Below are 24376 nucleotides of genomic sequence, written 5' to 3' on the forward strand. Positions count from 1 at the left end.
TGGTATTGCTAGCTGAGTTTTTGCCAGGGTTACAGTAAGAATTGGGAACAAAATGAGAGTAGAAAGTTTTGGGTTTTTTTTTGTTTTTGTTTTTGTTTTTTTAATTGCAATTTGGCCAAAAAAGAAAGTCATGTAAAGTTGGGACCAAGGGAGGTCTGGGTATAAAAGAAGCCATGATTTTTCACCAAGACGATGAAAACAGTCCCTCAGAGGCATTTTGGGAGTCAGCTGGGCTCCGTCTTTCACAGACTTACAGACGCAAAGGAATAAATTCACTGAGAAGATGATTTTGAGAGGAGCACTCTGAGACTCTGGGCAGGTGGAAAGCAGTCTGGGGACTATTTCTTTAGCCATCCATGCATACAGTTCCCTCCGCCATGGTCCAAGGGAGTCCAGGGATCGCTTGTGCTGGCCGCAAACCTTGGGATTGTCCACATGATGCTGGCTTTGTAGGTTTGAAACATGCAAAGCGCTACAGGGTCATGTACACTTCCAGGCAGATAGTCAAAGAAAATCTTTGGAGGTCAGGAAATGCTTGGTAGGGTCAGAGTCTATGTAGGCAAACTTGAGAGGGCAACTCATAGAGCCGGGAAGGTAAGGCACAGAGGGAAACTCAAAGGTTAGAGACCGGCGACACGGAACCTCTGCTGAGGAAAGCTGTAAGGAGAGGCCGTGTGGGCGGCACATGGCAAAGATGGGGCGGAGAGCCTGTGTGGGCAGCACATGGCAAAGATGTAGGGCTGGTTTTGGAGTTTTCTATGTAGGACAGCTTGACCCGGAACTCACAGAGACCCACCGACCTCTGCCTCCTAAATGCTAGGATTGCAGGTGGGCTCTACCCAGTTAGGAATATGGAAAGTTCTTGTTTCTATTTTATCCCACAGAATCTTACAGCTAGGACTTTGCCTCCAGCCTCAGAGTAAAGTTTGGACACTGGCTTTTTATACAGTGTTGGCACTATCAAGACCGTGCACACCGACACTGGCTAGTGAGAGGGACTTGTGGGAAGCCATGTTGGGATGCTGAGGAGGTAAGTGTCAAGCTGACAAGGGGTACTCGTGACAGATAGTGCTGACTGAAAAGCACGCAGGGGACAGGGTGTATGGCTCAATCGATAAAGTGCTTGTCACACACAAAGAAGGACGTGGGTTTGGATTCCCAGCACTCATGTAAAAGCTGGGCAAGGTGGCATGAGTCTGGGGGACACACAGATAGGTGGTGGGTCCCCAGAATCCACCAGCCAGCCTGGCCGAATTGACAAACTCCAGGCTTGGTTAAAAACTGTCTCAAAAAAGTAAGGTGGAGTAGTAACCGAACAGAACATCTAACATGGTCCCCTGGTTCCTGTGCATAGCCACACACGTGTGCACACTACATACAGAAACATACATGCTTAGGAGAGTAATGAAACACACCTGTGGGTGCCCGTGTGAGTGCCCAAGAGGATCAATTAAGGGTGGACTCACCATAGGGAACCTGGTGTATCCTAGAGATCCCGGGTTCCGCAGGAAATGGAAGGCAGATGTGTGTGTGTGTGTGTGTGTGTGTGTGTGTGTGTAGGCACTCCCCCCCCCCACCCCCCGCCACGACCCCCGCCCTGCAGCCTCCTGGTGATGTGAGTTGGGCCACATTACTACTCAACATCACCGTGACAGAAACTTTAGGAACTGTGAGGCAACATACATAGTTCCCCCCTTAAAGTGTTCTGCTCAGGTATTTTGTCAGAGTAATGAAAAACCAAGTTTATCTTAAAGTAGAGATAATAATAGCATTTTCCTCAGAAAGGTTTTAAATTGCGGCTGTGCAGTATTCTGAAAATCCCTCACATATCCTGAGAGACTGGAACTTCTGCCGGACCTCACAGCCAGAGTTATACACACAGCTCACGCAACAGACAGGTACGGGGACCGACAGATTCACAAGGCAGCCTTCAGCCAGGCCCAGATTCAGGGTCATGCGACAGACAGAGGTCAGCTGCAGGGAGCAGGAGACAGGGAATCGAAATCCGGATTGTTCGTGGTTAAACTGCTCTGAGAAGTGCTTTGCCGTCTTTCTTAACGCAACACCGATGAACTAGTGATCGGATGTAACCATTACTGTGTTACAATCCACATATTAATTACAGCTAAATCAAATGTGCAGTTAAGGCTTCTCTCCACAGGGAACATTTTCAAAGAAGTGAGGAGAGACTGCCAACCCCGAGAGGAGTATTGACTCATGAGACAAGTTATTTGAAGGGGCTCACGGCATCCTTACCTGGGAACTGCTGTGTAGACAGGGACCCTAGTCCAAAACTAGTTTTCTTTTATGTTTTAAAAGTTCGTGGTAAACAACCACAAAGGATAGTATTTGTCCTTTGATTATTTATAAATGTACATTCAGGTCATGGGCTGTAAGTGTGTTATGTTCCTGTGTGGTCAGCAGGTCATGACCTGTAGGTGTGTTATGCTGAGGAGTGGCTGTCACCATTACTAGTCCCCAGAAGAGTCATTATTCCAAGCTGAACCTAGCATCCACTAAATAGTAACTTCACTGAAGGCTTCCCCAGGGTGCTGGAAACCCCCCTCTTCTCTCCAGGAACTCGACTATTTCAGGTATTTCTGACAAATCACACAATACATGCAGGAGTTGTCTTTTGTGTCTGGTTTCTTTCACTTAAATCCTGCAAGGCTCATAGATTGCCACAGGTTGAAACTTCTCTTTCCTTCCTTCTTTCTTTCTTTCTTTCTTTCTTTCTTTCTTTCTTTCTTTCTTTCTTCCTTTCTGTGTTTTGAGGCAAGATTTCTCTGCATAGCCCTGCCTGTCCTGGAACTCTCTCTGTAGACCAGGCTGGCCTCAAATTCAGAGATCCACCTGCCTCTGCCTCCTGAGTTCTGGGTTTAAAGGCGTGCGCTGACACAACTACGGGACGAACTTTCTTTCATTTTTTAAGGCTAGAAAATAGTGTGGGTATTTAGAGCACTTAGCCACGCGTGGACCTTTGTGAGGGGCTGGTGTTTCCTAAGAAACAGGGGAGGCACCTCCACTCTGCTTGCCCAGGGTTCACAGGTCTGAAGAATGAGAGAGAGTAAGCCTGTACCCTGACATGGCTGGGGCTTGATAGATACACCTGCATTGCCCTCTGGGTATGAGGCAACCCTTTGGGACATTGATCAGCCACCTGGGAGTTACCGTCACAGCACATCAGGCTCCCCACACATCTGTAAGTTACTGGTCAAAACTCCTCGGTCACCTTTCACCTACCTCAAACAATTGTATTCATAGTCATAGTCACTTGTTCATTCATTCATTCATTCACTCATTCATTCATTCACATTCTCTCTTTCTCCCTCCTGCTTCTCTCTGCTTCTAGAAACCTATGTCCCCTAAAAAAAATAAAAATCAAAAAAACCAAAAACAAAATCAAGAAATCAAACAATATAAGAAACCTCTCTTCCCAGAGGTTCATTCCAGAACTTGCTCTCCAGGAGCGCACCATGCACCCTACTTCTCCTTTGTGTGAACCCCAGATGGCGGGACTCCCAACTCAGGCTGCGTGCTTCGAAGCTATGGAAACTGAGCCGCACTCTCTGCACTCGCACCGTCAGGTCTCCACACCGGCAGGAGGTTTTGCCTGGGCGCCATGCCCACTTGGTGTTGCCAGGTGGGATTTATAACCATTACTTTTTTCTGCTTACAAAGTTACAAGACAAGAGAGCGGTGCTTTCTGAGGAGAGATTAGGGATTATCTGGGGGAGGGAGCGGAACGCTGCGGTGTAAACAAACTTTACAAGAGAAAAACCAGTTTACTTTGCCTTGGGTCATTTGTTGAATTCTGTTTTTTCCTGTAAACTGGCTTTGGGGTTTAGTGTTTTTATCCTTAAAGTAAGACCCATAAGATCCATGCTACTGTGAAGTTGACAGCTGAGCCCCCCCCCCCTTTTTGTTTTTTTAAGAAATGAAAGACCGTATTACCCCATGTACAGAAGGTTGGTACCGATGTCTCCTGTGGTTCTTACTCTACTAGACAGAACTCCCGGACAGGCAGAGTGCGGCTCCCTGGTTGTTAGCTGTAGGTGCCTTGAGCTCTGGGTGTTGCCCTGTGCTCTTAATTCCTGCAGCTCAGCACACCCCCACCCCATGCTGTTACAACGTAAAAAGTACCAACGTGGAAAAGCCCAGTCTCTCTTCCATTGTCTTTGGTGTATGGAGCAGGGAGAGTGTCTAGTGGTAATCTTACGCAGACACAGGAAGACCGCTCGGAGAATAAACCGCGAGAATCTGTGCACATTTAACTTTCAGAGGAGCAAAGGAAGCTCGGTTAACTTGTGGACTTTCTTCGTAATAGATTGAAGTTGACCCTCAGCCACTTTTTTTCTCTGTTTTACCTGTTTCCAAGCTCCATATTTAGTTTTGCTTTTTGCAATAAAATGGCTGTTCTTATTTAAATACTGTAGATTAACAGCTTGGTGGGCACCTGCTCATGACTGTTGGTACCTATGGTAGCCAGGTTCCAGGCCAGGGAATGCTAGTGTTTTCCTGGCTCCTGCTGTAGGATTTTAACAGAGTCAGGCCTTCCATGATGCAAATGGCAGCAGCCTGGGATCTTAGCTGGGAAAGAGCCTTCCTTGCCGGAGAGGGCAGCTGCTCTGCCTCACAGCCATCTGTGTATCTCCTGAGCACTGCTGCATCTTGCCTGCACATTGTAAGACTGCCACAGAGCAGGAACAGAAAAGTTTAGTCAAATTGTAATAAACTGTTTTCTTTGCCAGTGTTCTATTTCTTGGAGGCAGAAACAAGAGGGTTACTGTAAAACTGAGGCCAGCCTCAGTTATATAATGGGTTCCAGGCCAGAGAGGGACCCTGTATATTTAAAAAACAAACAAAAGGAAATAAACAAATTAAAGAATATGGTGAGAATTGAACCCGGGACCTGGGCTCAGCTGTGGACTTCAGCTGCTCTGGCAGGAGGAAGCCCAAGCTTACCATTCTTATATTTCACCCTTTTTATTTTGTTGGACACACACACACACACACACACACACACACACACACACACACACACACACACACACACACACACACGTGGGGTCCGGAGAGATGGCTCAGAGGTTAAGAGCACTGGTGGCTCTTCCAAAGGTTCTGAGTTCAATTCCCAGCACCCACATGGTGCCTCGCAACCATCTATACTGGGATCTGGTGCCCTCTTCTGGCCTGCAGGTGTACATGCAGGCAGAGCACTATATACATGATAAATAAGTACATCTTTAAATAAACACACAGGTAGAGTATTCTTCAAAAGATTACAATTCTGCACAGAGAATTAGCACTAGTATTGTTTTGTTTTTTGAGTTCAAAGCTGAGTCTGCTGGCACATTTCTGTGATCTCAGCTATAAGGAGACAGTCTGAGGGAGGAGGATGGCAGACCGAGGGGGGAGGACGGCAGACCAAGGGAGGAGGATGGCAGCCTGAGGGAGGAGGACGGCAGACCGAGGGAGGAGGGTGGCAGACCAAGGGAGGAAGACAGCAGACCCAAGAGCGCTCTGGGCTGCAGGGCGAATTCAAGAGCAGTCTGAGTAGCTTACAGAGACCATCACAAAGTTGAAGCTGAGGAGTGTTAGGTTTCAGTTCCTCCGTAGGCCTGGCAATGAGCTCCAGGTGGACTATGGGATGTCAGGCGGTAAGACAAGAGCTGGCACCCCTTGGAAGCTTGTCTAGTGGGTTTCCATCCCCCAAAGGAACCCATCCCCCAGGCACTTGTTCCCCACTTATAATCCACATAATTTGTCCACCCATGCTCTCTTGCCTCTCTCTTTTTTTTTTCTGCTCTGGACTCTTCTAGATGCCTCTGGATTTTTCTCTCTCTCTCTCTTACCCACAGTAAAAACCTTCCCCCTAATGGGGCAGTCATGTTAGCAGTTTCTTTACTGAGCACCTTCAAATACAGTTCAAATATTTCGATCCTTGAAATACATTTCAGTGGCAGAACCAAAAGCTTTTATGTTTTGTATTCAGATTTTAAAAAACATGGGAAAATAGCACAAGCACGTCCTTCAACTGTTGTCTTCAAATGGCAACATGAAAAACTATAAACAAGTGCTTAAAACCAGGAACTGAACACAGTTGTCACTCTGTGTGCACCTTAAGGATCTTAGTAAAAATCTCCATTTCTCCACTTATTTAAAAATACCTATAATGGTTTTGTAGTCAGATGTTATTTAAAACATAATTTTGGATTTAAAGAAATCTCACCCCATATCAACTATGCTGAAAGTTATCTGCAGTATCAAAGTAAATGTAGATGCTGTTGAAAACCCAAAGTTGCAACAGGTACCAAATCTCTAAAAGTATCCAGTGTTAGTCCTTGAATGGAAAAGCCTGTTTCTATTGAGCCAAGAAAGGACAAGTTAGCATTTGCTATGGATTCAGTGCTGATGTTCCTCTAAGTTCATGTGCTGAGGTCTGATCTCCTAGTGTGATGTCTCCAGGAGGTGCTTAGGTGTGAGACACAGCTCACAGGAATGGGGTCAGTGCCCAGAGAGCAAGGTTCCCTTCCTGGATCTGCAGGCACCAGAAGAAAAGGAACCAAAGAGCACCGGCAACTGGGACTTTGATGACACACGGGAGATTTGGAGACAGAACAGGAGTGGAGTTTAACACACGGAGGTGCCTCTTGTCTCCTCTCTTCAAGCCCTGGGTGATGTGTCGCTGTTGAGAGTTGAGATCAGGCTATGACTGGCTCCCTGTGGTCTAAACAGTGGTTTTCCCAGGCTGTGTCTTGCCTGGAGAGACTCCATTTTACAACACTTGATACCATTTGTTTTGTTTTGTTTTGTTTTGTTTTTCGAGACAGGCTCTCTCTGTGTAGCCTTGGCTGTCCTGGACTCGCTTTGTAGGCCAGGCTGGCCTTGAACTCACAGCGATCCACCTGCCTCTGCCTCCCGAGTGCTGGGATTAAAGGTGTACACCACTATGCCCGGCCTTGATACCGTTTTTGAGTGCACAGAGCCAGGGGGAGCATGACTCAGTCTGTTTGACACAGCTCAGGAGGCAGAGATAATGACTTGTTCCTAAAAGTGAAAAACAAAAACATATGCCGGAAAAACAAAAACTTAGCAGAGCAAATTGGTATTTTATACGAACGTGTGTATATATTAAAATCCCTATCAGGAAAGCCAGACCTAAGGACTTATCAAACACAGCAGCGCAAAGATCGGGTGCGACGGTATACCTAGAAACCATAGACAGGAGGACCCCAACGTCACGGTAACCATGGTGCCACCATCCCATCATCTGGCTACCCATTTGTGTGTGTGTGTACAGTATGACAACAGGAAGAGATCTCCCAGCTCTCCCAGGAGCTCCAGCTCAGCTTGTCCCCACTGCAGATACAGCCTATGGCATCAGGTTGTCCATCTGCCATCTGTCCATCTGGGCTTGCTATCCGGTCATCTGCTCACTTGTCTATCTGACCCACGTTCTGTCCTTTGCCTCTACAGGCCCCACTGTTTGCCACCTTGCCTCTGCAGCTCAGACCAACCCTGAGCTCAGTACAACTGTGGCGTGTACTTGACTCCATGACAGTACCACCACCGGCAGTCTGGTCTCCTTCCGTAGACGGCCCTGCGCAGCCGGGTTCCTGCTCGGCCTCTCAGTTCTCTTTTCTTTTTTTTTTTTAAAGATTTATTTATTTATTATCATGTATACAGTGCTCTGCTTGCATGTACTCCTGCAAGCCAGAAGAGGGTGCCATATCACATTACAGATGGTTATGAGCCACCATGTGGTTGCTGGGAATTGAACTCAGGACCTTTGGAAGAGCAGGCGGCACTCTTAACCACTGAGCCATCTCTCCAGCCCTCCTCTTAGTTCTCTTTAAGAGCTCACTGGACCCTGCTGTGTCCCCTTTAGCCTTTTCCAGCCATACCTCTCCCTGTCTCCCCCTCCTCCTTCCCCTCCCTCCCTGTCTCCCCCTCCCCCCTCCCCCCTCTCTCTCCACACACATGGTAACCGTGAGGTGCAATGTGTGATCTGAGAGTTATTTGTATTTAAGATCAGAATAAAAGAATTTATGTTTCGTTTGGCTGGCTATTGGGCCAAATGACAAGTTCTTGGCAAATTGCTGCCAGTGAAGGTGGCTTCTGAATTTATGGACATTCAATAAATTCTAAACCTCATGGGAAAATACCGATGTGTTGCCTGTTTCTGCCAGTGGCCCACGATCATCACAGTTTACCTTGACTCTGGGCCAGCAAAGTTAATGTTGTGTTTCGACAGCCTGGCCTGGCAGAGACATGCTCCCCTCAGAGTGGATTCAGCTTTTCAGGACAAGTGAAATATGTGCTTACGAGGCAGAGTTCATGAACGTGGGGAAATGGCTTTGGAGTATTTCGGTATGACAAGTGCCTGTCCAAGGTTACATTCCGAATGTGAAGCAAAGTGGGTTTAGGTTGTGTTTTATTCCCAGGAAGAGTGTCCGAATCAAGCCTTCAACAGGGTCGACATCAGCGCCAACAGTACTGAGACATCTGTTTCAGTGTGGCCTGAGGTCTATGACTGTCTCAGCAGAGAAGCAAAGGGCCAGAGGTGTCCCACCGGGCTTCTCTCTCCGCCTCCTCCTGCTTTTCCTGCCCAGCCAAGTGAGACCCAAAACTAAAGACATGCTTTAGGTCGCTGGGAATCTTATCTTTTAGAGTTCAGCTTTTTGGGGGACTCAGTCAACATGTAGTAATGTTTTCTTATGGAGAAACATATCTGTGGGTATGAATATTCCCCATCAGCAGCTTAAATATTTATACAAATATGTATAATTATTTATTTTCAGCCAAATGCTGTGGCACACACCTGTAACCAGCAGTTGAGAGCTGAGAAAGGAGGATTCTCTCTCAAAACACACTTGGATTACATATCCATCCAGTCAGTGCCCAGCGTAGGGCTGTAGATGAGACTCTGACTCAAGAGAAGCAAAACAACATTTTCTTAAAATTTCACACACACATGCCAGGCAGTGGTGGCGCACGCCTTTAATCCCAGCACTCGGGAGGCAGAGGCAGGCAGATTGCTGTGTATTTGAGACCAGCCTGGTCTACAAAGCGAGTCTAAGACAGCCAAGGCTACATAGGGAAACCCTGTCTCAAAAAAACAAAAAAAAAGTTTTTCATACACACACATACACACACACATATGCCCCCACACACACACACATGCACACACATATATGCTCACACACACACACACACACACACACACACACATGCTCACATGCCAAGGCATGGGTAAAATGACAGAGAACAACAGTTTCCTTGCGTCTCATCTCTCCTCCCACTGTGGGTTCTGGGGTTGAATTCAGGCTGTCAGGCTCAACAGAAAGTGTTGTTGCCCACTGAGACAGCACACAGGCCAGAGAAAACACTTGCATCTGAAGGGATACAACTGTCTCATATACTTTATGTTAAAAAAATAAAATATGCCTTTATTTCTTAATTATTGTATATATTTTGGGTAGAAGGAGATGAAGTGAAATTCACTTGTGTTTATTTAGAGTGATATAGGTTAGCATGATATTATATACCAATGTTTTATTGCTGTTAAAAATAATATACGTTGGCCAACAATGGTTCATTTGATAGTAAAGAAAATAGTGGGACTGGAGAGATGGCTCAGAGGTTAAGAGCACTGCCTGCTTTTCCAAAGATCATGAGTTCAATTCCCAGCAACCACATGGTGGCTCACAACCATCTATAATGAGATCTGGTGCCCTCTTCTGGCCTGCAGGTGTACATGCAGGCAGAGCACTGTATACATAATAATAAAGAAAAATAAATCTCAAAAAAAAAAAAAAAAAAAAAAAAAAAGAAGAAAAAGAAAACAGTGGTTCAGGGCCAAACAAGAGGATATGCTACCTAGTTACCGAAAAAGGTGTTTACATAAATCGAGTGGACAATAAACAAATATTTACACCACCCCAAATACTCATCAATAAATTGTGATGCGGGTGCAGAAAGACCTAACAGCTCTGAGACATATCTCTAACTAACTGACTTATATTGATGAAGCCTCACTTGGGGACATGTGCGCCCTGGTGTAGCCTAAGGGGCTGCGACGCTGGCAGGAGTGAGAATTATGAATGTGAGGGTTATCATAGAGAAACACTTAGGAAAGCACCTGGAACTCGCAAGGAAGATGTCTACACCCAAAATCTGCAGAAGTGAAGTAGGCAAAAGAGATCATTGTCATGTCCCCAGGGGTTCCTCTGAGCTCCACTTACAAAGTATTAATACAAAATGTAAAAAGGGTGCTGGAAGTTTATGGACAGGAGGTCAAGGCAGAGAGCCTGCTTTACCCGTGTGGGTCTGTGTGTTCAGTCCCTGTGTGGGTCTGTGTGTTCAGTCCCTGTGTGAGTCTGTGTGTTCAGTCCCTGTGTGAGTCTGTGTGTTCAGTCCCTGTGTGGGTCTGTGGGTTGAGTCCCTGTGTGGGTCTGTATGTTCAGTCCCTGTGTGAGTCTGTGTGTTCAGTCCCTGTGTGGGTTTGTGTGTTCAGTCCCTGTGTGAGTCTGTGTGTTCAGTCCCTGTGTGGGTCTGTGGGTTGAGTCCCTCTGTGGGTCTGTGTGTTCAGTCCCTGTGTGGGTCTGTGGGTTGAGTCCCTCTGTGGGTCTGTGTGTTCAGTCCCTGTGTGGGTCTGTGTGTTCAGTCCCTGTGTGGGTCTGTGTGTTCAGTCCCTGTGTGGGTCTGTGGGTTCAGTCCCCTGCAGCAAAATACAAAAGCCAAACAAACAAACAAAAACCAGGAAGGTTTTTGAGCTTCATAGTGGGATTTATTTGGGGAGATGGTGTCGCTGTCAATATGCACATGGTTGAATACTTTTCTGTTGTTGCCTACTAGAATAAAAAGAAAAACATGTTCAAGGTCTTTCTGAAATAAAGAACAAGGTGTTGAGATTTCACAATTATAACTCTGTCTAAATATTTGCTTTACCAAGTTAGGTAAATAAAATGGCTTCACTATTTACTCATGTGATGTAAGAAAAACTGCCCACTGGGGGGGGGGTGGATTATGAAACAATACAAAAATATTGTCTTCTAATTCATATGGCAAGGAAATAAGGCCAAGTTTCCATTTTGTCTACAGAGAGCAAACTTAAAATTCTACCAATGGCCCCATCACAACAGAAACCACTACTACAACTCTCCAGCATTTGCTCCAAGATTTTTATTATCTTACCCCTTTGCCTACATTCTCTATTTACTACATTTCTATTTAGTTATTTATTTTTATAAAAACACACACCGATTATCTTTTCATTCCTTTGTTTAATAGACATTATCTTAGCGTGTTCTCATTGCCATAACCAAATTCTATTGGCTGAGAGCTATAAGCTGAGGAAGCCAGAAGGGCAGATAATCAGTCTTACTCATCCAGCGGCTGCTGGTGCCAAACCTACACTTTAAACATTAACAGCACTTAACGTGTGTGGAAGAGAGCGGTGAAGCTTCGACCCTGTGTTTGGGCTCCTGGCGTTGGCGTACACACATCTTCGCATACATTACTTCATTTTGGTTTTGTGGCCCACAATTGCTTCAAATTGAACATTCTGTATACGACTTATAGCTTTTAAGGCACGTTCAGGAAGAAATCTACATAAAAAAAAAAAAAAGATGGGAAATTTCAATTTAAAGTTTTGATAATAGTGCTCCTTTTTTGTTGTTAATTTTTAAAATTCCCTGAAGCTTTCCTTGGCCCACATTTAGTTTTCCTCTATTCTCTGTTTCTTCCTAAGTCTCTCCCTCCTTCCGTCCCCATCTGCAGTGATCTATAATATATCCTCAAGCCTTCATAACAGTAAAATTGTATTATTGGTGTTATTATATCAAAAATAAATCTCACATGAGACGATGTCATATATTCTGGTGCCCAGAGTTCAGGATCCACCACACCCTTCCCCCTCATCTTATGTTCAGGATACATACTTTATAAAAGAAAAACTAAAGAGCCTTTAAAAAAGCTACTGCCTTTCAGCAATGTTGCTCTGCCAAGCGGCTAACACAGGCAACTGGAAACGAATCTTGCAAATTATCAGCTGTCTGTAACGAAGTGTGCAAGGGTTTATTACACAGGCTGAATATTTAAGCACGTCAGAGAGTTAGGTCTGAGTTGATGGATGAAGAGTGACCCGGAGGAGGCAGGGGGAGCCTCTTTCTACAAAGAAAATCATATTTCAAATCACATCAGGATTGTTCATCCAAGATTTACTTCCCTGCCAGCGACTGTGGAGAGGGCAGAAGATGGGAGAAGAGATGGAGCAGTGGGGACGGTCTGGCTGTGAGGACAGGGTAAGACGAGAGCTTACTCAGGCCTTTCAACTACTCGGTTGTCTCTCTCCAAAAGGAGCTCAGCGCAAAGAGCAGCAAAAAGCCCCTGTTGCCAGTGTAACCAACCGCCTGGAGCGCCACAGTGAGGCAAAGGCTTTGAGGCTTTGAGTCTCCACGTCTCCTTGCTCAGGGTTCATGCTCTCGAGCCGGGCAGAATAATCAATCATTTTTACATCTTGGTCATATACGTGCCTGGTCCGATTTTGGAATCTTTCAACTTTAATGAGACCTGTTTTGAGCTGTGAAGAGGGGAACTAGTTTCATGGGATTTTGCTGTCTTTGGGGCTCACAAGCCCGGGACAGAGCCCGGATGGAAAGAAGAAATGATTCTACTGTGAGGCTCTTGGATTGTAAGCGAGGTGACACAAAATCACGTGGAAGTGGATTGTGAGACATTTAAGATGCATCCTGCCACAAAGAACTGCAAAAATTGAGAACCCAAGGCTCCGGGGAGACGGCCACACAAACCTGAGGGCCTGAGTTCGATCCCCAGAATGGACCACGGGTGTGGTGGGGAGATTTGTAACCCCAGTGTTGGGGGATGTAGGGCCTGGGATAGCACAGGATGTGCAATGTGGTGCAGGATGCAGTACATGTGCTGGCCATCTTTCCTAGCCGAATTGGTAAGTCCAGGTCTCAAGGAGAGACCCTGGCTAAAAAAAGAAAAGAAAGAAAAGAAAAAAGAAAGAAAGAAAGAAAGAAACAAACAAACACACCCAAATCAGACATCCTAGGTGGCTGGTCCCTGAGAGGGTGACTGTGGCATGAACATGCACCCACACATATGTCAGCACACACACACGCACACGCACACGCAGAGCCCTGTGGGGCCGCTATACGCTGTATTTCTTCATCGTCTCTCCTTCAGTTGAATAGCCTTGAGCAGAACCTGGGCAGAGATGGCTGACATACTCCACAAAAGGGAACCAGACGCTCAAGGAGCCCGTCATCCCCCTCACCCCAGAGTGAGTAAGGTGGTAACATGGGAAATTTAATGTTCACCCCAGGCAGGGGGTGTTTCCATAGCAACATCCACATCTGAAACCCTGTCTACGACGACGCTTCTGTGTCTTAGCATTTCAGGCTTCTGCGCTGTACTTACTTTTCCAGTATTAGAGAAATGTTGATATAGGACGGAACGAAGATCATTTTCTTGTTGGTAAGGATTCCGTCTATCAGCCTCCTCGCAACTTCATCGGTCTCTAACACGGGCCACAACCTGGGGGAAAGTGGGGCAAGAGGTTTCCTCCATTTCATTATATTTTACATCTTCATTTGGGCACTCGAGCTGAACTCGGAGCTTTGCGCATCCTAAGCATACACTCTGCCACTGAGGCGAAACCCCAGCCCCTCAATTTATACTTTTTTAAAATTAATGAACTGAGGAAGTTAATCTATCTCTTTGCCAAATTTAGAACTAGACTTTACGTGGGTCCTCTAGTAAGGGCAGCGGGGTGTGGGTGGAGGGGTGGAGTGGTGGAGGGGTGGACCGGTGGAGGGGTGGAGCAGTGGAGGGGTGGAGCAGTGGAGGGGTGGGGGCTGTCCAGGACATAGACTCTGTTGCTTGCTTTTTGATCACTTGCTCCTGGTGGGCCTGCCCTGCCAGGTACAGGGGGAGGGATATGCTCAGTCCTGATGTGACTTGATGAGCTGGGATTGGGGGGAGGGGCTGTCTTTTCTGAGGAATAGGGGAAGGGGAAGAGGGAGGGGGGAGGGAGAGTGGGCCTGGGAGGAGAGGAAAGAGGGAGCTACGGCCAGCAAATAAATAAACCAAAAAATAATAATAATAATAATAATAATAATAATTAGGGCTTGAAATGTTCTAGACTCCCTGCCTCAGTGTTACCTCCCCTCCTCCTACATCCCACACTGATGCCTTGTTTCCCCATTGGTGAGCTTTCAGGCCCAGCAGTGTGTCTGTGACCTCACCAGACCAAGGTACAAGACAGGAAGGGGCAGAAAACAAAACAGTGTGCACAGCATCCCTGGGGGTGGGGGTGGGGTGCCCAGCATCCCTGGGGGTGGGGATGGTGTGCCCAGCATCCCTGGGGGTGGGGGTGGTGTGCACAGCATCCCTGGGGGTGGGGGTGGGGCAGGAAGGAAACACCTTCTGGTTCAATTCCTGTTGGATATAAGGAGAATATTCTATGGCTGAGTACACTCCCCAGTGTGTGGGTATCTGCAGAGCTGGGTTTGTTCTGAGGCGGTTAGTACTTAAGACCTGTAAAAGCAGTGTTCTCTTACAGCCGGCCGGTGCATTCCTTGACCCAAAGCCCACGCACATGTATCATTGAGAAACTCTTGTAACCTATGGCCAGTATGGGGTCCTGCCCATTAATGAAGATGATGAGAGAAAAGCCAAAGCATGAAAACTGATTTTAAATGTCACCCCAAGGTTAGCATGCCCAGGCCTGGCTGGGTGAGTGTTAGAACAATTCCCTGAGGTAGTCTGCGGCTTTTGCAGACTCCTGTGATTGGGATGTCTGTGTTGCGGACTAGCAAACATCACCCAGCAACGCAAATGAATGCTTCTAGATTATCGAAGTCTGGCTCCTCCCTTCCTAACTTTGCATAGAGCCACATCTGACATGAACATCTCATTGTCAGCCCTGGGGGAACGTTCCAGGCCTGAGTGAGAACACTCCCAGCCCTGGGTATGGCCGTGTCGTCTGCAGCCATGGTTGCTTCCCCTGGAGTGTCAGGTCACTCCTGACAAAGCGAGTCAGACTCCACGCTGAGCTCTTGGCAGGATTGTTATGGGACCCACACTCCCACATAAGAAAGCACAGGATTTTCCTAATGAAGGTGACATACTTGCTAAGTCCCTATGGCCTATTCAAGATTCCGTTGTCTGGGGGGGCTCCAGCTCACAGGCCAGCACAGCCGGCTGCCACCTCACCTTGTACTAGGGTTTTTGGTGAAGCCGGTGTTTACGAACACAGGGCAGAGGCACGAGGTTCTGATACCGGTTTTCCCCAAGGTGTCAAGTTCTGCAGTCAGCGCTCTGTGGAAGCCCACGGCAGCAAACTTGCTTGAGCTGTGAGAAAAATCAGCCATCAGCAAAGAGGGTGTGACAGTCTCAGCTGCCTGTGAGAAGACGGCTTCATCTGTCCCAGTCTGCTACTCACATCTTTTCTGAGAGAGCAATTGACCATTCCTTTTTCTTTTTCTTATGTGATTAAGCAGAATTCTGAACATGCCAGAACCCTTTTTTCTTTTGGGGTGCTGGGGATTGACCTCAGCGACTGGCACAAGCTAAGAATGTATTCAACCGTTGCTACACCCCAGGGCCCTGTTCCTAATTTCTAACTGACAAAGATAGGGAAAGCAGAGCTGTTTCACTTTCTTTCTCCCACACATGCACGCGCGTGTGAGAGATGCCACGATGTGCCTCTGTGCTCATTTTCGCTTCTGTGTGCTTTGCTTCCCAGCCTGTCATTTCTTGTCTCAACATCTACTCATTTTAGGATACCGTGGAAACATACTCTCTGGGGGCGTTTTCGGAAGCCTAAAATATTTTAAATAAAATTAGAGCCAGTTTCCTTGTTTTAGAAGTCATCTAAAAATTATCCTAACGTACTGTGTAAACTTCCTACGTCCAAGTTACCGAGCTGTGGGCACAGAGGCTTGAAGATTGGCCGTCCCTTTGGGGTGCAAAAAACGCACAGCGCCAAGAGCAAGTGGTACCTACCAGTATGGGATGAGATAAGGAATCACTCCGTGGCCACACACTGAAGCCACAGTGACGATGTGGCCAGAGTTTCTTCTTAGCATTGATGGAAGAAGTGCTTTTATGATCTTAAGGTCCATGTAAAAATAGAAAAGAAACAATGGCACAGACATTAGGCGGATTCCATGTCAGGCCATTTCATTTCTGCTAAGGTGGAGGCATTTTTGGAAATGAAATCACAAGACTCCATGCTTCCTTCTACACAAATGCTAGAAAGGGAGAAGCCATCACGATGGTCTGCATCAGCACGGAGAGCTGTGTCCTTTAGATCACATGCTGAGAACCTGTGTGGATGCACCACCTTCCCTTCAGGAGGGACTAAGGAGCTCCGACTTGGATATACCATATAAACAACACTGTTATTATTATTTTTATAGTGCTGGGGGTTAACCCAAGGACTTTGTACATTCTAGACAAGCACAGGGCTGCTGAGCTCTGAGCAATATCGTCAAGGGAGAGATGCACGGATGTCAGAACTGAAGGATAACTTGGCATCTTACAAGTTCTTAGTTTCGGTTCAAAGGACGGGAATCTGCAATTAAAGAGAATCAGCCAAGTTCTATCCTGGTTCACAGCCACCTTGCATTGTGAGCAGACCTATGTCTCTTTCTTGAGACAATATATATTATACAATATGTTATGTTTAAAAAAGCCTCACTGTATAGTGAGAAATATCAATAGCACTTTATGAGAACTTTATAGACCCATCCCTCAAATTCTATGCAAATTCCTAGAGCGCAGGCTGCCCAGAAAATCCCCCACACCAGCTCCTGCCTACACATCTGTGTAGACACAATGGAATTCACCGTGGAGCTAAACCTCTGACCTTTTTTTTATATGTCCTGTGACCTAGCTATAACGTGTGACTGATTATTAGATAACTAGCATACAAGGTCTCTGTGTGGTGTGAGTGGCATGGTGGCCGAATCACATTAGCACACACGAGGGGCTGATGAAGGGTGTTGTGAAATCCAGGTTGACTCCAGGCAATACACTAATATCAAGGCCCTGACGTATTAGTTCCTATCAACGCTCTCTCCAAAGGGTTGAGATCCACACCGCAGTCTCTCACAAACAACAAACAGGAAGAAATCGCCTGGCTCATCGTCCCATGCTCCAGCACCCCATGGGTCTAACAGGCTTGTTCAGCCCACAGCTACTTATGGCTGAGGTTAGCTATGAACACAGACCAGCGCAAAACTGTGAACTCAAAACATTTTGAGATTTTTCTTTTTTAAAAAAATTATTTTTGGTAACTCGATTGTGAAGTTCTCAGCCATAAACTTTGTGGATGATAATGTTACGTCAAAATGTCAAATTCTCTCAGAGCCTTGCCCATCTGCACACACCTGAGCAGCCACTCTGTCCTCCCAGCTGTAAACACCTACAAAAGGACACAAACATGCACACGGCGTGTGTTTCCTCTGAAACACCAGGAAGATGCACAGGACAACCCTCTGCATTAGATTTTGTTCGACAAACCAAACCAAATGTCTCTCTCTCTCTCTCTCTTAGGTGTACTGTGTCCTCTTGAACTCTGAATCCTGATGCCAGAGACTCTGTGCCTCTTCTCAACACGTTACAAGATGCCTGACTTAAAACACACACACGTACACACACATATGCACACACACACTCGCGCACACACTCGCACACACACATGCACACACACTCGCACACACACATGCCCACACACACACACTCGTGCACACACACTTGCACACACACACACGCACACACACTCGCACACACACACACATGCCCACACACACGCACACACACTCGTGCACACACACTCGCACACACACACATGCCCACACACATACATGCACACACACACGCACACACACTCGCGTGCGCGCGCACACACACACACACACACACACACACACTTTACATTCCTCCCCCCTCCAATACTGGGGACTCAATGAGTTTCCGGTACTGGAGCGAGGTCAGGAACACAAGCCAGAAACATTTCGGACTCACTCACCCAAAAGTGTCCTAGGATGTTGACCTCGAAGGTTTTGGTGATCTCTTCGTCCTTGGCACTGAGAAGGTCGGCTGGGTATATCGCGCCGGCATTATTTACCACGATTTCCACATCACCCACTTCTTTCTTTACCTTTTTAAAATGAGGGAATGCACACACGGGGTGGGTAATTCTCACGAAGTTGTGGGACTTACATCGATAGAGCACAGATGGATGGTAAGAACGTACACTCTACTTTGTAAAAAGGAACTGGAAGTCACATATTACTTATAGCTTAGCAATTACACGTTGTGTGTTCTGAGCTAACCACACCATTCTCCTACCGAAGGAGTCTGAGGTTGACACCAGCAGAAGCTAGGCAGACTCAACATTGCAAAAAATGCCTCAGCCCAGTAACACATAGAAGGAGGGAATGGCGCGAGGGATGATAATGACAGCCAGCCAGACACCACAAGTCACGAAGCCATGGCTGGCTGGCTGACTGAGAGGGGAGACTGAGCTCCAGGGACGTGCTGCCTTTGTCCATCCTCGCCGCCCCTGCAATCCGCCGGCTGGGATGGCGTGGAAGACAGGCAGGTAGGATTTCAATCTGCTGACCTCACAGAATAAGGACAGATTTAAGATGCGATTTCTGCCTGTGCTCACTGGCTTTGGTGACAGCTAACTTGACCGTGATGCCATCTACACATTAGGCTTTTCATTCCAGCTCACAAGGTCTGAGTTCAGACATGAAAGAGCTGGCCCAAACAGTAACACACAAATGGAAAGCTGTCATCAAGCAGGCTAAACTGTTTCTGTTAAAACCTTCAATCTTATGCTCTGTGTCTACTAGGAAGTGTGAAAGCTTATTAACCCACACAAACAGGAATTAATGTTTGTGCTGGTAGGCTAATACTTCAGTTCTGACAAAATATTTTTTAAGTGTTAAGTAATTCATCTTGGCTCTACTACCCACTGGCCACACAATCTTTGTCTGGGTCAAACCTTCCAAGCTTTTATTTGCTCATCTATAGTGAGGCTAATGGGATTTAAAAACTTAAATTAGATTAAAGAAGGCAGTAGCTTATCGGAGGGTTTGGCTTACTCTAGGCACTTGATGTTTACTTTTCTTCTTTCTAAATGGTTACAATGGGATGGTGAGATTGCTCAGTGGGTAAAGGCATTTGTGCCAGACCTGACGCCGCAGGACCCACAGCATGGAAGGAGAGAACCTGCTTTCAGAAGTTGTCATCTGAATTCCACATAGGCATCGTGGGTTGTGCGCACACACATGCACATACAAGCATGCATGCACACACCTACATTAAATAAATAAAACGAATAAAAGGTCTAAAAAGTCATTAACTACCTTTCCCATAAAAGACTAGATAACACACACAAACCAATAACATCTCAGAGCGGAGATAAGTAAAGAAATAGCAGAACAAAATTTAATTTTAAAAAAGTTAGAAAGGGATCAGTTTTTCTGCTGATAGAGCCTCTGTCATTTTCTCTGGGCCAAACTTATGGTCAGAGCAGATTTGACTCACAATATGAAACAGTGACAGAGGCCAGAGCTGAGTGGACAGCAACACCAAGAAAGTTCCATATTTGTCCTCACACAGCAGCCTCACCGAGCAGCAGGTGTCTGCCGGAAGCCAGGTAGCCCTAGGAACTCGCTTCCTTTCCCAGCTCAGTGTCAGCCGACACATAACGCAGACTCCTGCACCCGGCTCACCTGATCCACAGCGTTGTAAATCTCGGCCCGGTTGCTGCAGTCCACCACGAAGGCATGCACAGTGGCCCCCAGCTTCCTGCATTCAGCTGCAGTTCCTTCAACACCTCGCTGTGTGTGAGAAGAAAAGATCAGGCTCTGAGGATAACAAAGGTCTCCTTATGTGAACTAATAATCTAATTATACTGACTAATTATACCAGCGCCACAGCAAAGAGAAACACACAACGGCTTTGGCAGCTTTTCAGCTTGGCCTGGAGGTTCACACGTGGGTGATTCTCGTGGAGAGTGACACTGTCACGGCGTCAAGGGAAGCCTTGACAATGCTGCTCGACAGTGTCGGCGAAGGTGCCTGAGCACGGAGGACAGCACACACGTGTGGAGCATCACCTGCAGCTGACAGGGAAGTGCTGAGCCGCTGACTAAGTGGCAGGGACTCTAGATGGTACACTTCTATTGACCAGCCCTGACACTTGGGCTCATCCCTGGTGCGAGGCGAGAGGCTCCCACAAAGAGGCCGTCACTACACCCGGCAGTCTTAACTGCGTGCTTACTGTTCTGGAGCTTTGGAGGGAAAAAGGTCAAGAGGAGAATCACACACAAGTCCAGGGCACGGAGGCAGCTTACTTTCAGCCTAAAGTCAGAGGCCTCTTGCCTGAGGTGAACTGTCCTAATGGAGTGTGTGTGTGTGTGTGTGTGTGTGTGTGTGTGTGTGTGTATATGCTCTCTCTTGGTGTTTTAGTCTATGTTGTACCCCAAGCAGGTCTCCAACTCAGGCCAATCCTCCTGCTCCTGAGTATGCCAACTACAGGTGCGAGTCACCACTCTTGGCTGTCTTTCTTTTATTTATTTATTTGTTTGTTTGTTTGTTTGTTTGTTTATTATCTCCATTTCAGGAAAATTTGAATTCCTTCCAAGCTCATTTCATAGGGAATATTATGAGGTTTAATTTATTATTTTTTTAAAAAGCATACTTTTTTCTCTCGGTTGTCCTGCTTCTCTGTGGTGAAGAGTGAGGATGCCCAGGAAGCCTTTTCCTGTGCACACTGGGATGGCAGCGGTGCAGCCATCACACGGGGCCATCCCTCAGTGGATGGGTGTGTTCGGCTGCTTGCCTGGCTCAGGCAAGACCCTTTGCATCTCCCTGTCTTGGCTAAACCACAGAGCAGAAATTAAAGTCTCAAAGGACATACTTTAAGGATGGGGATGTCACTACAAAGCCAACTGTCCCTTCACATAGACTTGGGGTGGGCTGCAGCATAGAGCAGCTGTCTGTGCTGGTGAGTGCTGGTTTTTGCTGGAAGCCTGCTTACTGACAGACTGCCCAGCTGCTCTCCTCACTCTATCCCATCTCAGCTAGCCCTGAGACCTGTAGAGCGGCAGTAATCTGCGGAGCCTCGGGCAGGTGATTGGGTGGGAGAGGTGACAATTTGTTAGTGTCACCAAGGTCAGCAGCTCAGCCACAGGCAAGCTGTTCCTGCTTCTGTGAATAAACCGGCATCCAAGCTCATGTTAGCAACCCTAACTAAACTCATTAGCTCACACACATACAGAGGACACCAAAGTACAAGGGGTGGGGACAGTTAGAAAGGGGATCAACAAGAGTTGGGGGGACATGAGAGAATGAGGGTGGGCAGTGAATATGGTTGAAATATACATGTGGGTGATAGGTAGGGATAAAGCCCATTGCTGTGCTAATAAGAACTTACCTTCGGCCTCATAATTGATCTAGAACATGGCAGAATGTGGGGTGTATTTTGTGTGTGTGTGTGTGTGTGTGTGTGTGATTTTTGCACATGAAAACACTTTCTGTGGTGTCAAAACTCCTGTGTCCTGCATGTCTTTTTTATAAGTGTACAAAATAGTATGTTTCGTGGTGGCATTCCCACATATGTGTGTGAGGTATGACAGTGCCCGGGCTTACTGCCCTCTCCTACCCTCTTCCATCTTTTTCTATAATTCTATCTATAGCCAAGGCTGGCTTCTTACTCGCCTTGGCCTCTCCAGTGCTAGGACCACAGCTGAGTGACCGCACCTGGCTGATGCTTCCCTTTGTGAGTCTGGCTTCTTTCCCCTAACATAATGACCTCCAGTTTCACCCACTGTCCTGCAATTAGAATGACCTCATTCTTCTAAGAGACTGAACAGTGTCCTGTGTGTGTCCCATGTGTTCCACTTTCCAATGTGCCACTCTATTCATGGTCACCCAGCCTGACAATCTCACACGTGTGTATGCTGTTATTATCTTATCCCCTGTCACCTGTCTGCAGCACCCCACTGCTGAGCTCCCTTCCCTAGAAGCTGTGTTTCATGTCTGTGTGTATTTAAAGCCAGGGCCTCGCTGTACTGTGTGTCACTGTATTTAAAGCCAGGGCCTCGCTGTACTGTGTGTCACTGTATTTAAAGCCAGGGCCTCACTGTACTGTGCTTCTCACCTTTTAAGGAAAAGGAGCCAGCTTGGTGGAAAGCTAGCTGGCCCCTTGGTGAATGGGAGTGGGGAGAAACCAGAGTTTAATTTAATATCTTAAATGTTTAATCATGAAGTTTAAGAATTCAAAGAGAATTTACAAGGTTGAGTCACTCGGTGATCAGGCACAAAAAAAAAAAAAAAAAAAAAAAAAAAAAAAAAAAAAGTCATCTTTGACATGACCTCTTTCTAGTTTTACTTTTTCTGTGTCTGAAAATTTTCAAATTAAAAGAAGTGTACTAAGTGTTGGCATCTTCCTACCAGACAGACTGGGGAGGAGAATCTGAAAAACTCATGAAGCCTCTGGATGGATGTACTCTTGTTTATAGTTTTACTAGTGTTGTTGTTGTTGTTGTTTTTTTTTTTTTTTAAGTAGTGTTGGTTTTTATGGGACCCCGCTTTCTCAACTTGAAGAGCGCTCCCTAGGATCGCTGCAGGATTTGCTCATCTCAGGATCATTTCCACGGACCATGTGTTAGCTCAACAAACGCTCAACAAATGTGGCCACAGATGCTTGTGTCTGCTAAGCAGAGATGCTCGGCACCAGAGGGGACTCAGCCCCTAACATCCAAGAATGGTTCTCAAGGGCGTGGGAAATCGGTGCTACTGCAGGTGACAAAGAACACAAAAGAGGGTTACCTGAAGCTGAGCAAAATCGCAACAAAACCTTTGGAAACTCTGTATCTCAAACAAAACAAAACAAAACACCCAAAGGCAAAACAGACAGATAGACAGAGTGGCTCCAGTCTGAGCTACTGTATCAGACATGCATCAGTCAAGAAGGTTGTCTTTGATTTGCCTGTAGTGCTGGAGCTCAGACCCTCGCATGTGCTGGATAATTGCTGTACTACCGGGCCACATGCCCAGTCCAGCTTTTCGTATTTTTATGGCCTTGTGGGAATGTACGTGTCTAGGGAAAAGTGATACAAGACTTCAGATTTAAAGGTAGTTAAGAGCATTTATAAATAAACCAGAGGTCAGCAACTCTGCAAATGTCCAAGAGGAAGCCCAACACTGATGAAGACTCTAACGCATCCGATGCTGCCCACACACCAGGCCATGTTTAGCACTTAAAGTGTTATTTACTCTTCTTCCTCAGGACATGGTAATTTTTTTCTGCAAAAGGTCAGATGTGAGTATTTTAAGGTTGTGCACGTGTGAGTGGGGGCACTGTGGGTCTCTGCCATAAGTTCTTCGTGGGTTTTTGTTTTGAGAACCCCTGTGTAAAAGCTGGAGCTGGACTGGGGTTCAGCAGCAGAGTGCTTGCCTGGCAAGCACTAAGCCCTGGGTTCAGGCTCTATCACAGAAGGGAACAGGTGAATCACCCAACAAATAAAAAAATTTTTAATGTAAAAGTCATTCCTAGCTTAATAGAGTGTGTACTGGCCAAACTTGTCCACTAGCAATAATTATCTGTAGTTTTGTGCCCCTGTGAAGTTTTATCCCAATTGTAGAGATTTGTTTTTTTTAAATCATGTTGAGACAAGTTATGTGGCTTGCCTAATTTCAGCAGCTTGGGAGCTTCTTGGTTCCTACATCTCTTGTTATCAACTTGTACACTGCGGTAGAAAACAAACGAACAAAGCAACACAATGCAACACCATGGCTTCGCTCTTCATCTTGCTCCTTCCACCTAGCTCATCCATCACTCGGATCTAGCAGGACTCCAGCGCATCTATTAAAACTTGGGGGGGGGGGAGGGGGGAGAGAAAGAAAGAAAGAAAGAAAGAAAGAAAGAAAGAAAAGAAAAGCTGGTGCCAAATCAAGTAACTAAAGAAAGATACGCCCTACTACTTTGTAAATTTAAGAGGTCGGCGGAAATATGCATTACCTTATTAATGTCCCACAGGACCAGCCTGCTGTTCCGCTTTGCAAACTCATAAGCAGTCAGCCTGCCGATTCCGTGTCCGGCCCCGGTGATGAGAACAATCTGTCCGGCCACAGATTTCCTTCTCCGGGGAAGGAAGAGCTTTACGAGTGACTCCAGGTAGGAGTACACGATGATGCCCACCAGCAGGAGAAACTCCAGGATGAGGGGCATGGCTCTGCGCTGCCTTCCCGCTTGGGCTCAGTCCTCGAAACAGACTCTTCTGCACAGAGCTCTACAGACAGCCCTGTCAGGTATTATG

At 46.5% G+C, this 24376-nt stretch overlaps 1 protein-coding gene across 1 annotated transcript; it reads right to left on the bottom strand.

Moving 5' to 3' along the window:
* Positions 1-13416: 13416 nt before the first annotated feature.
* Positions 13417-24376, bottom strand: LOC127210867 (17-beta-hydroxysteroid dehydrogenase 13). The gene is made up of 6 exons (XM_051170634.1): positions 24079-24376; positions 19785-19892; positions 18068-18199; positions 16039-16145; positions 15247-15384; positions 13417-13566 (listed from the first exon to the last, which is right to left on the bottom strand). Exons 1-6 carry the CDS (start codon positions 24286-24288, stop codon positions 13446-13448), a joined length of 816 nt encoding a protein of 271 aa, XP_051026591.1. The 5' UTR covers positions 24289-24376; the 3' UTR covers positions 13417-13445.

This window comes from Acomys russatus, chromosome 28 (genome assembly GCF_903995435.1).
Source record: "Acomys russatus chromosome 28, mAcoRus1.1, whole genome shotgun sequence".
NCBI classification, from domain to species: domain Eukaryota; kingdom Metazoa; phylum Chordata; class Mammalia; order Rodentia; family Muridae; genus Acomys; species Acomys russatus.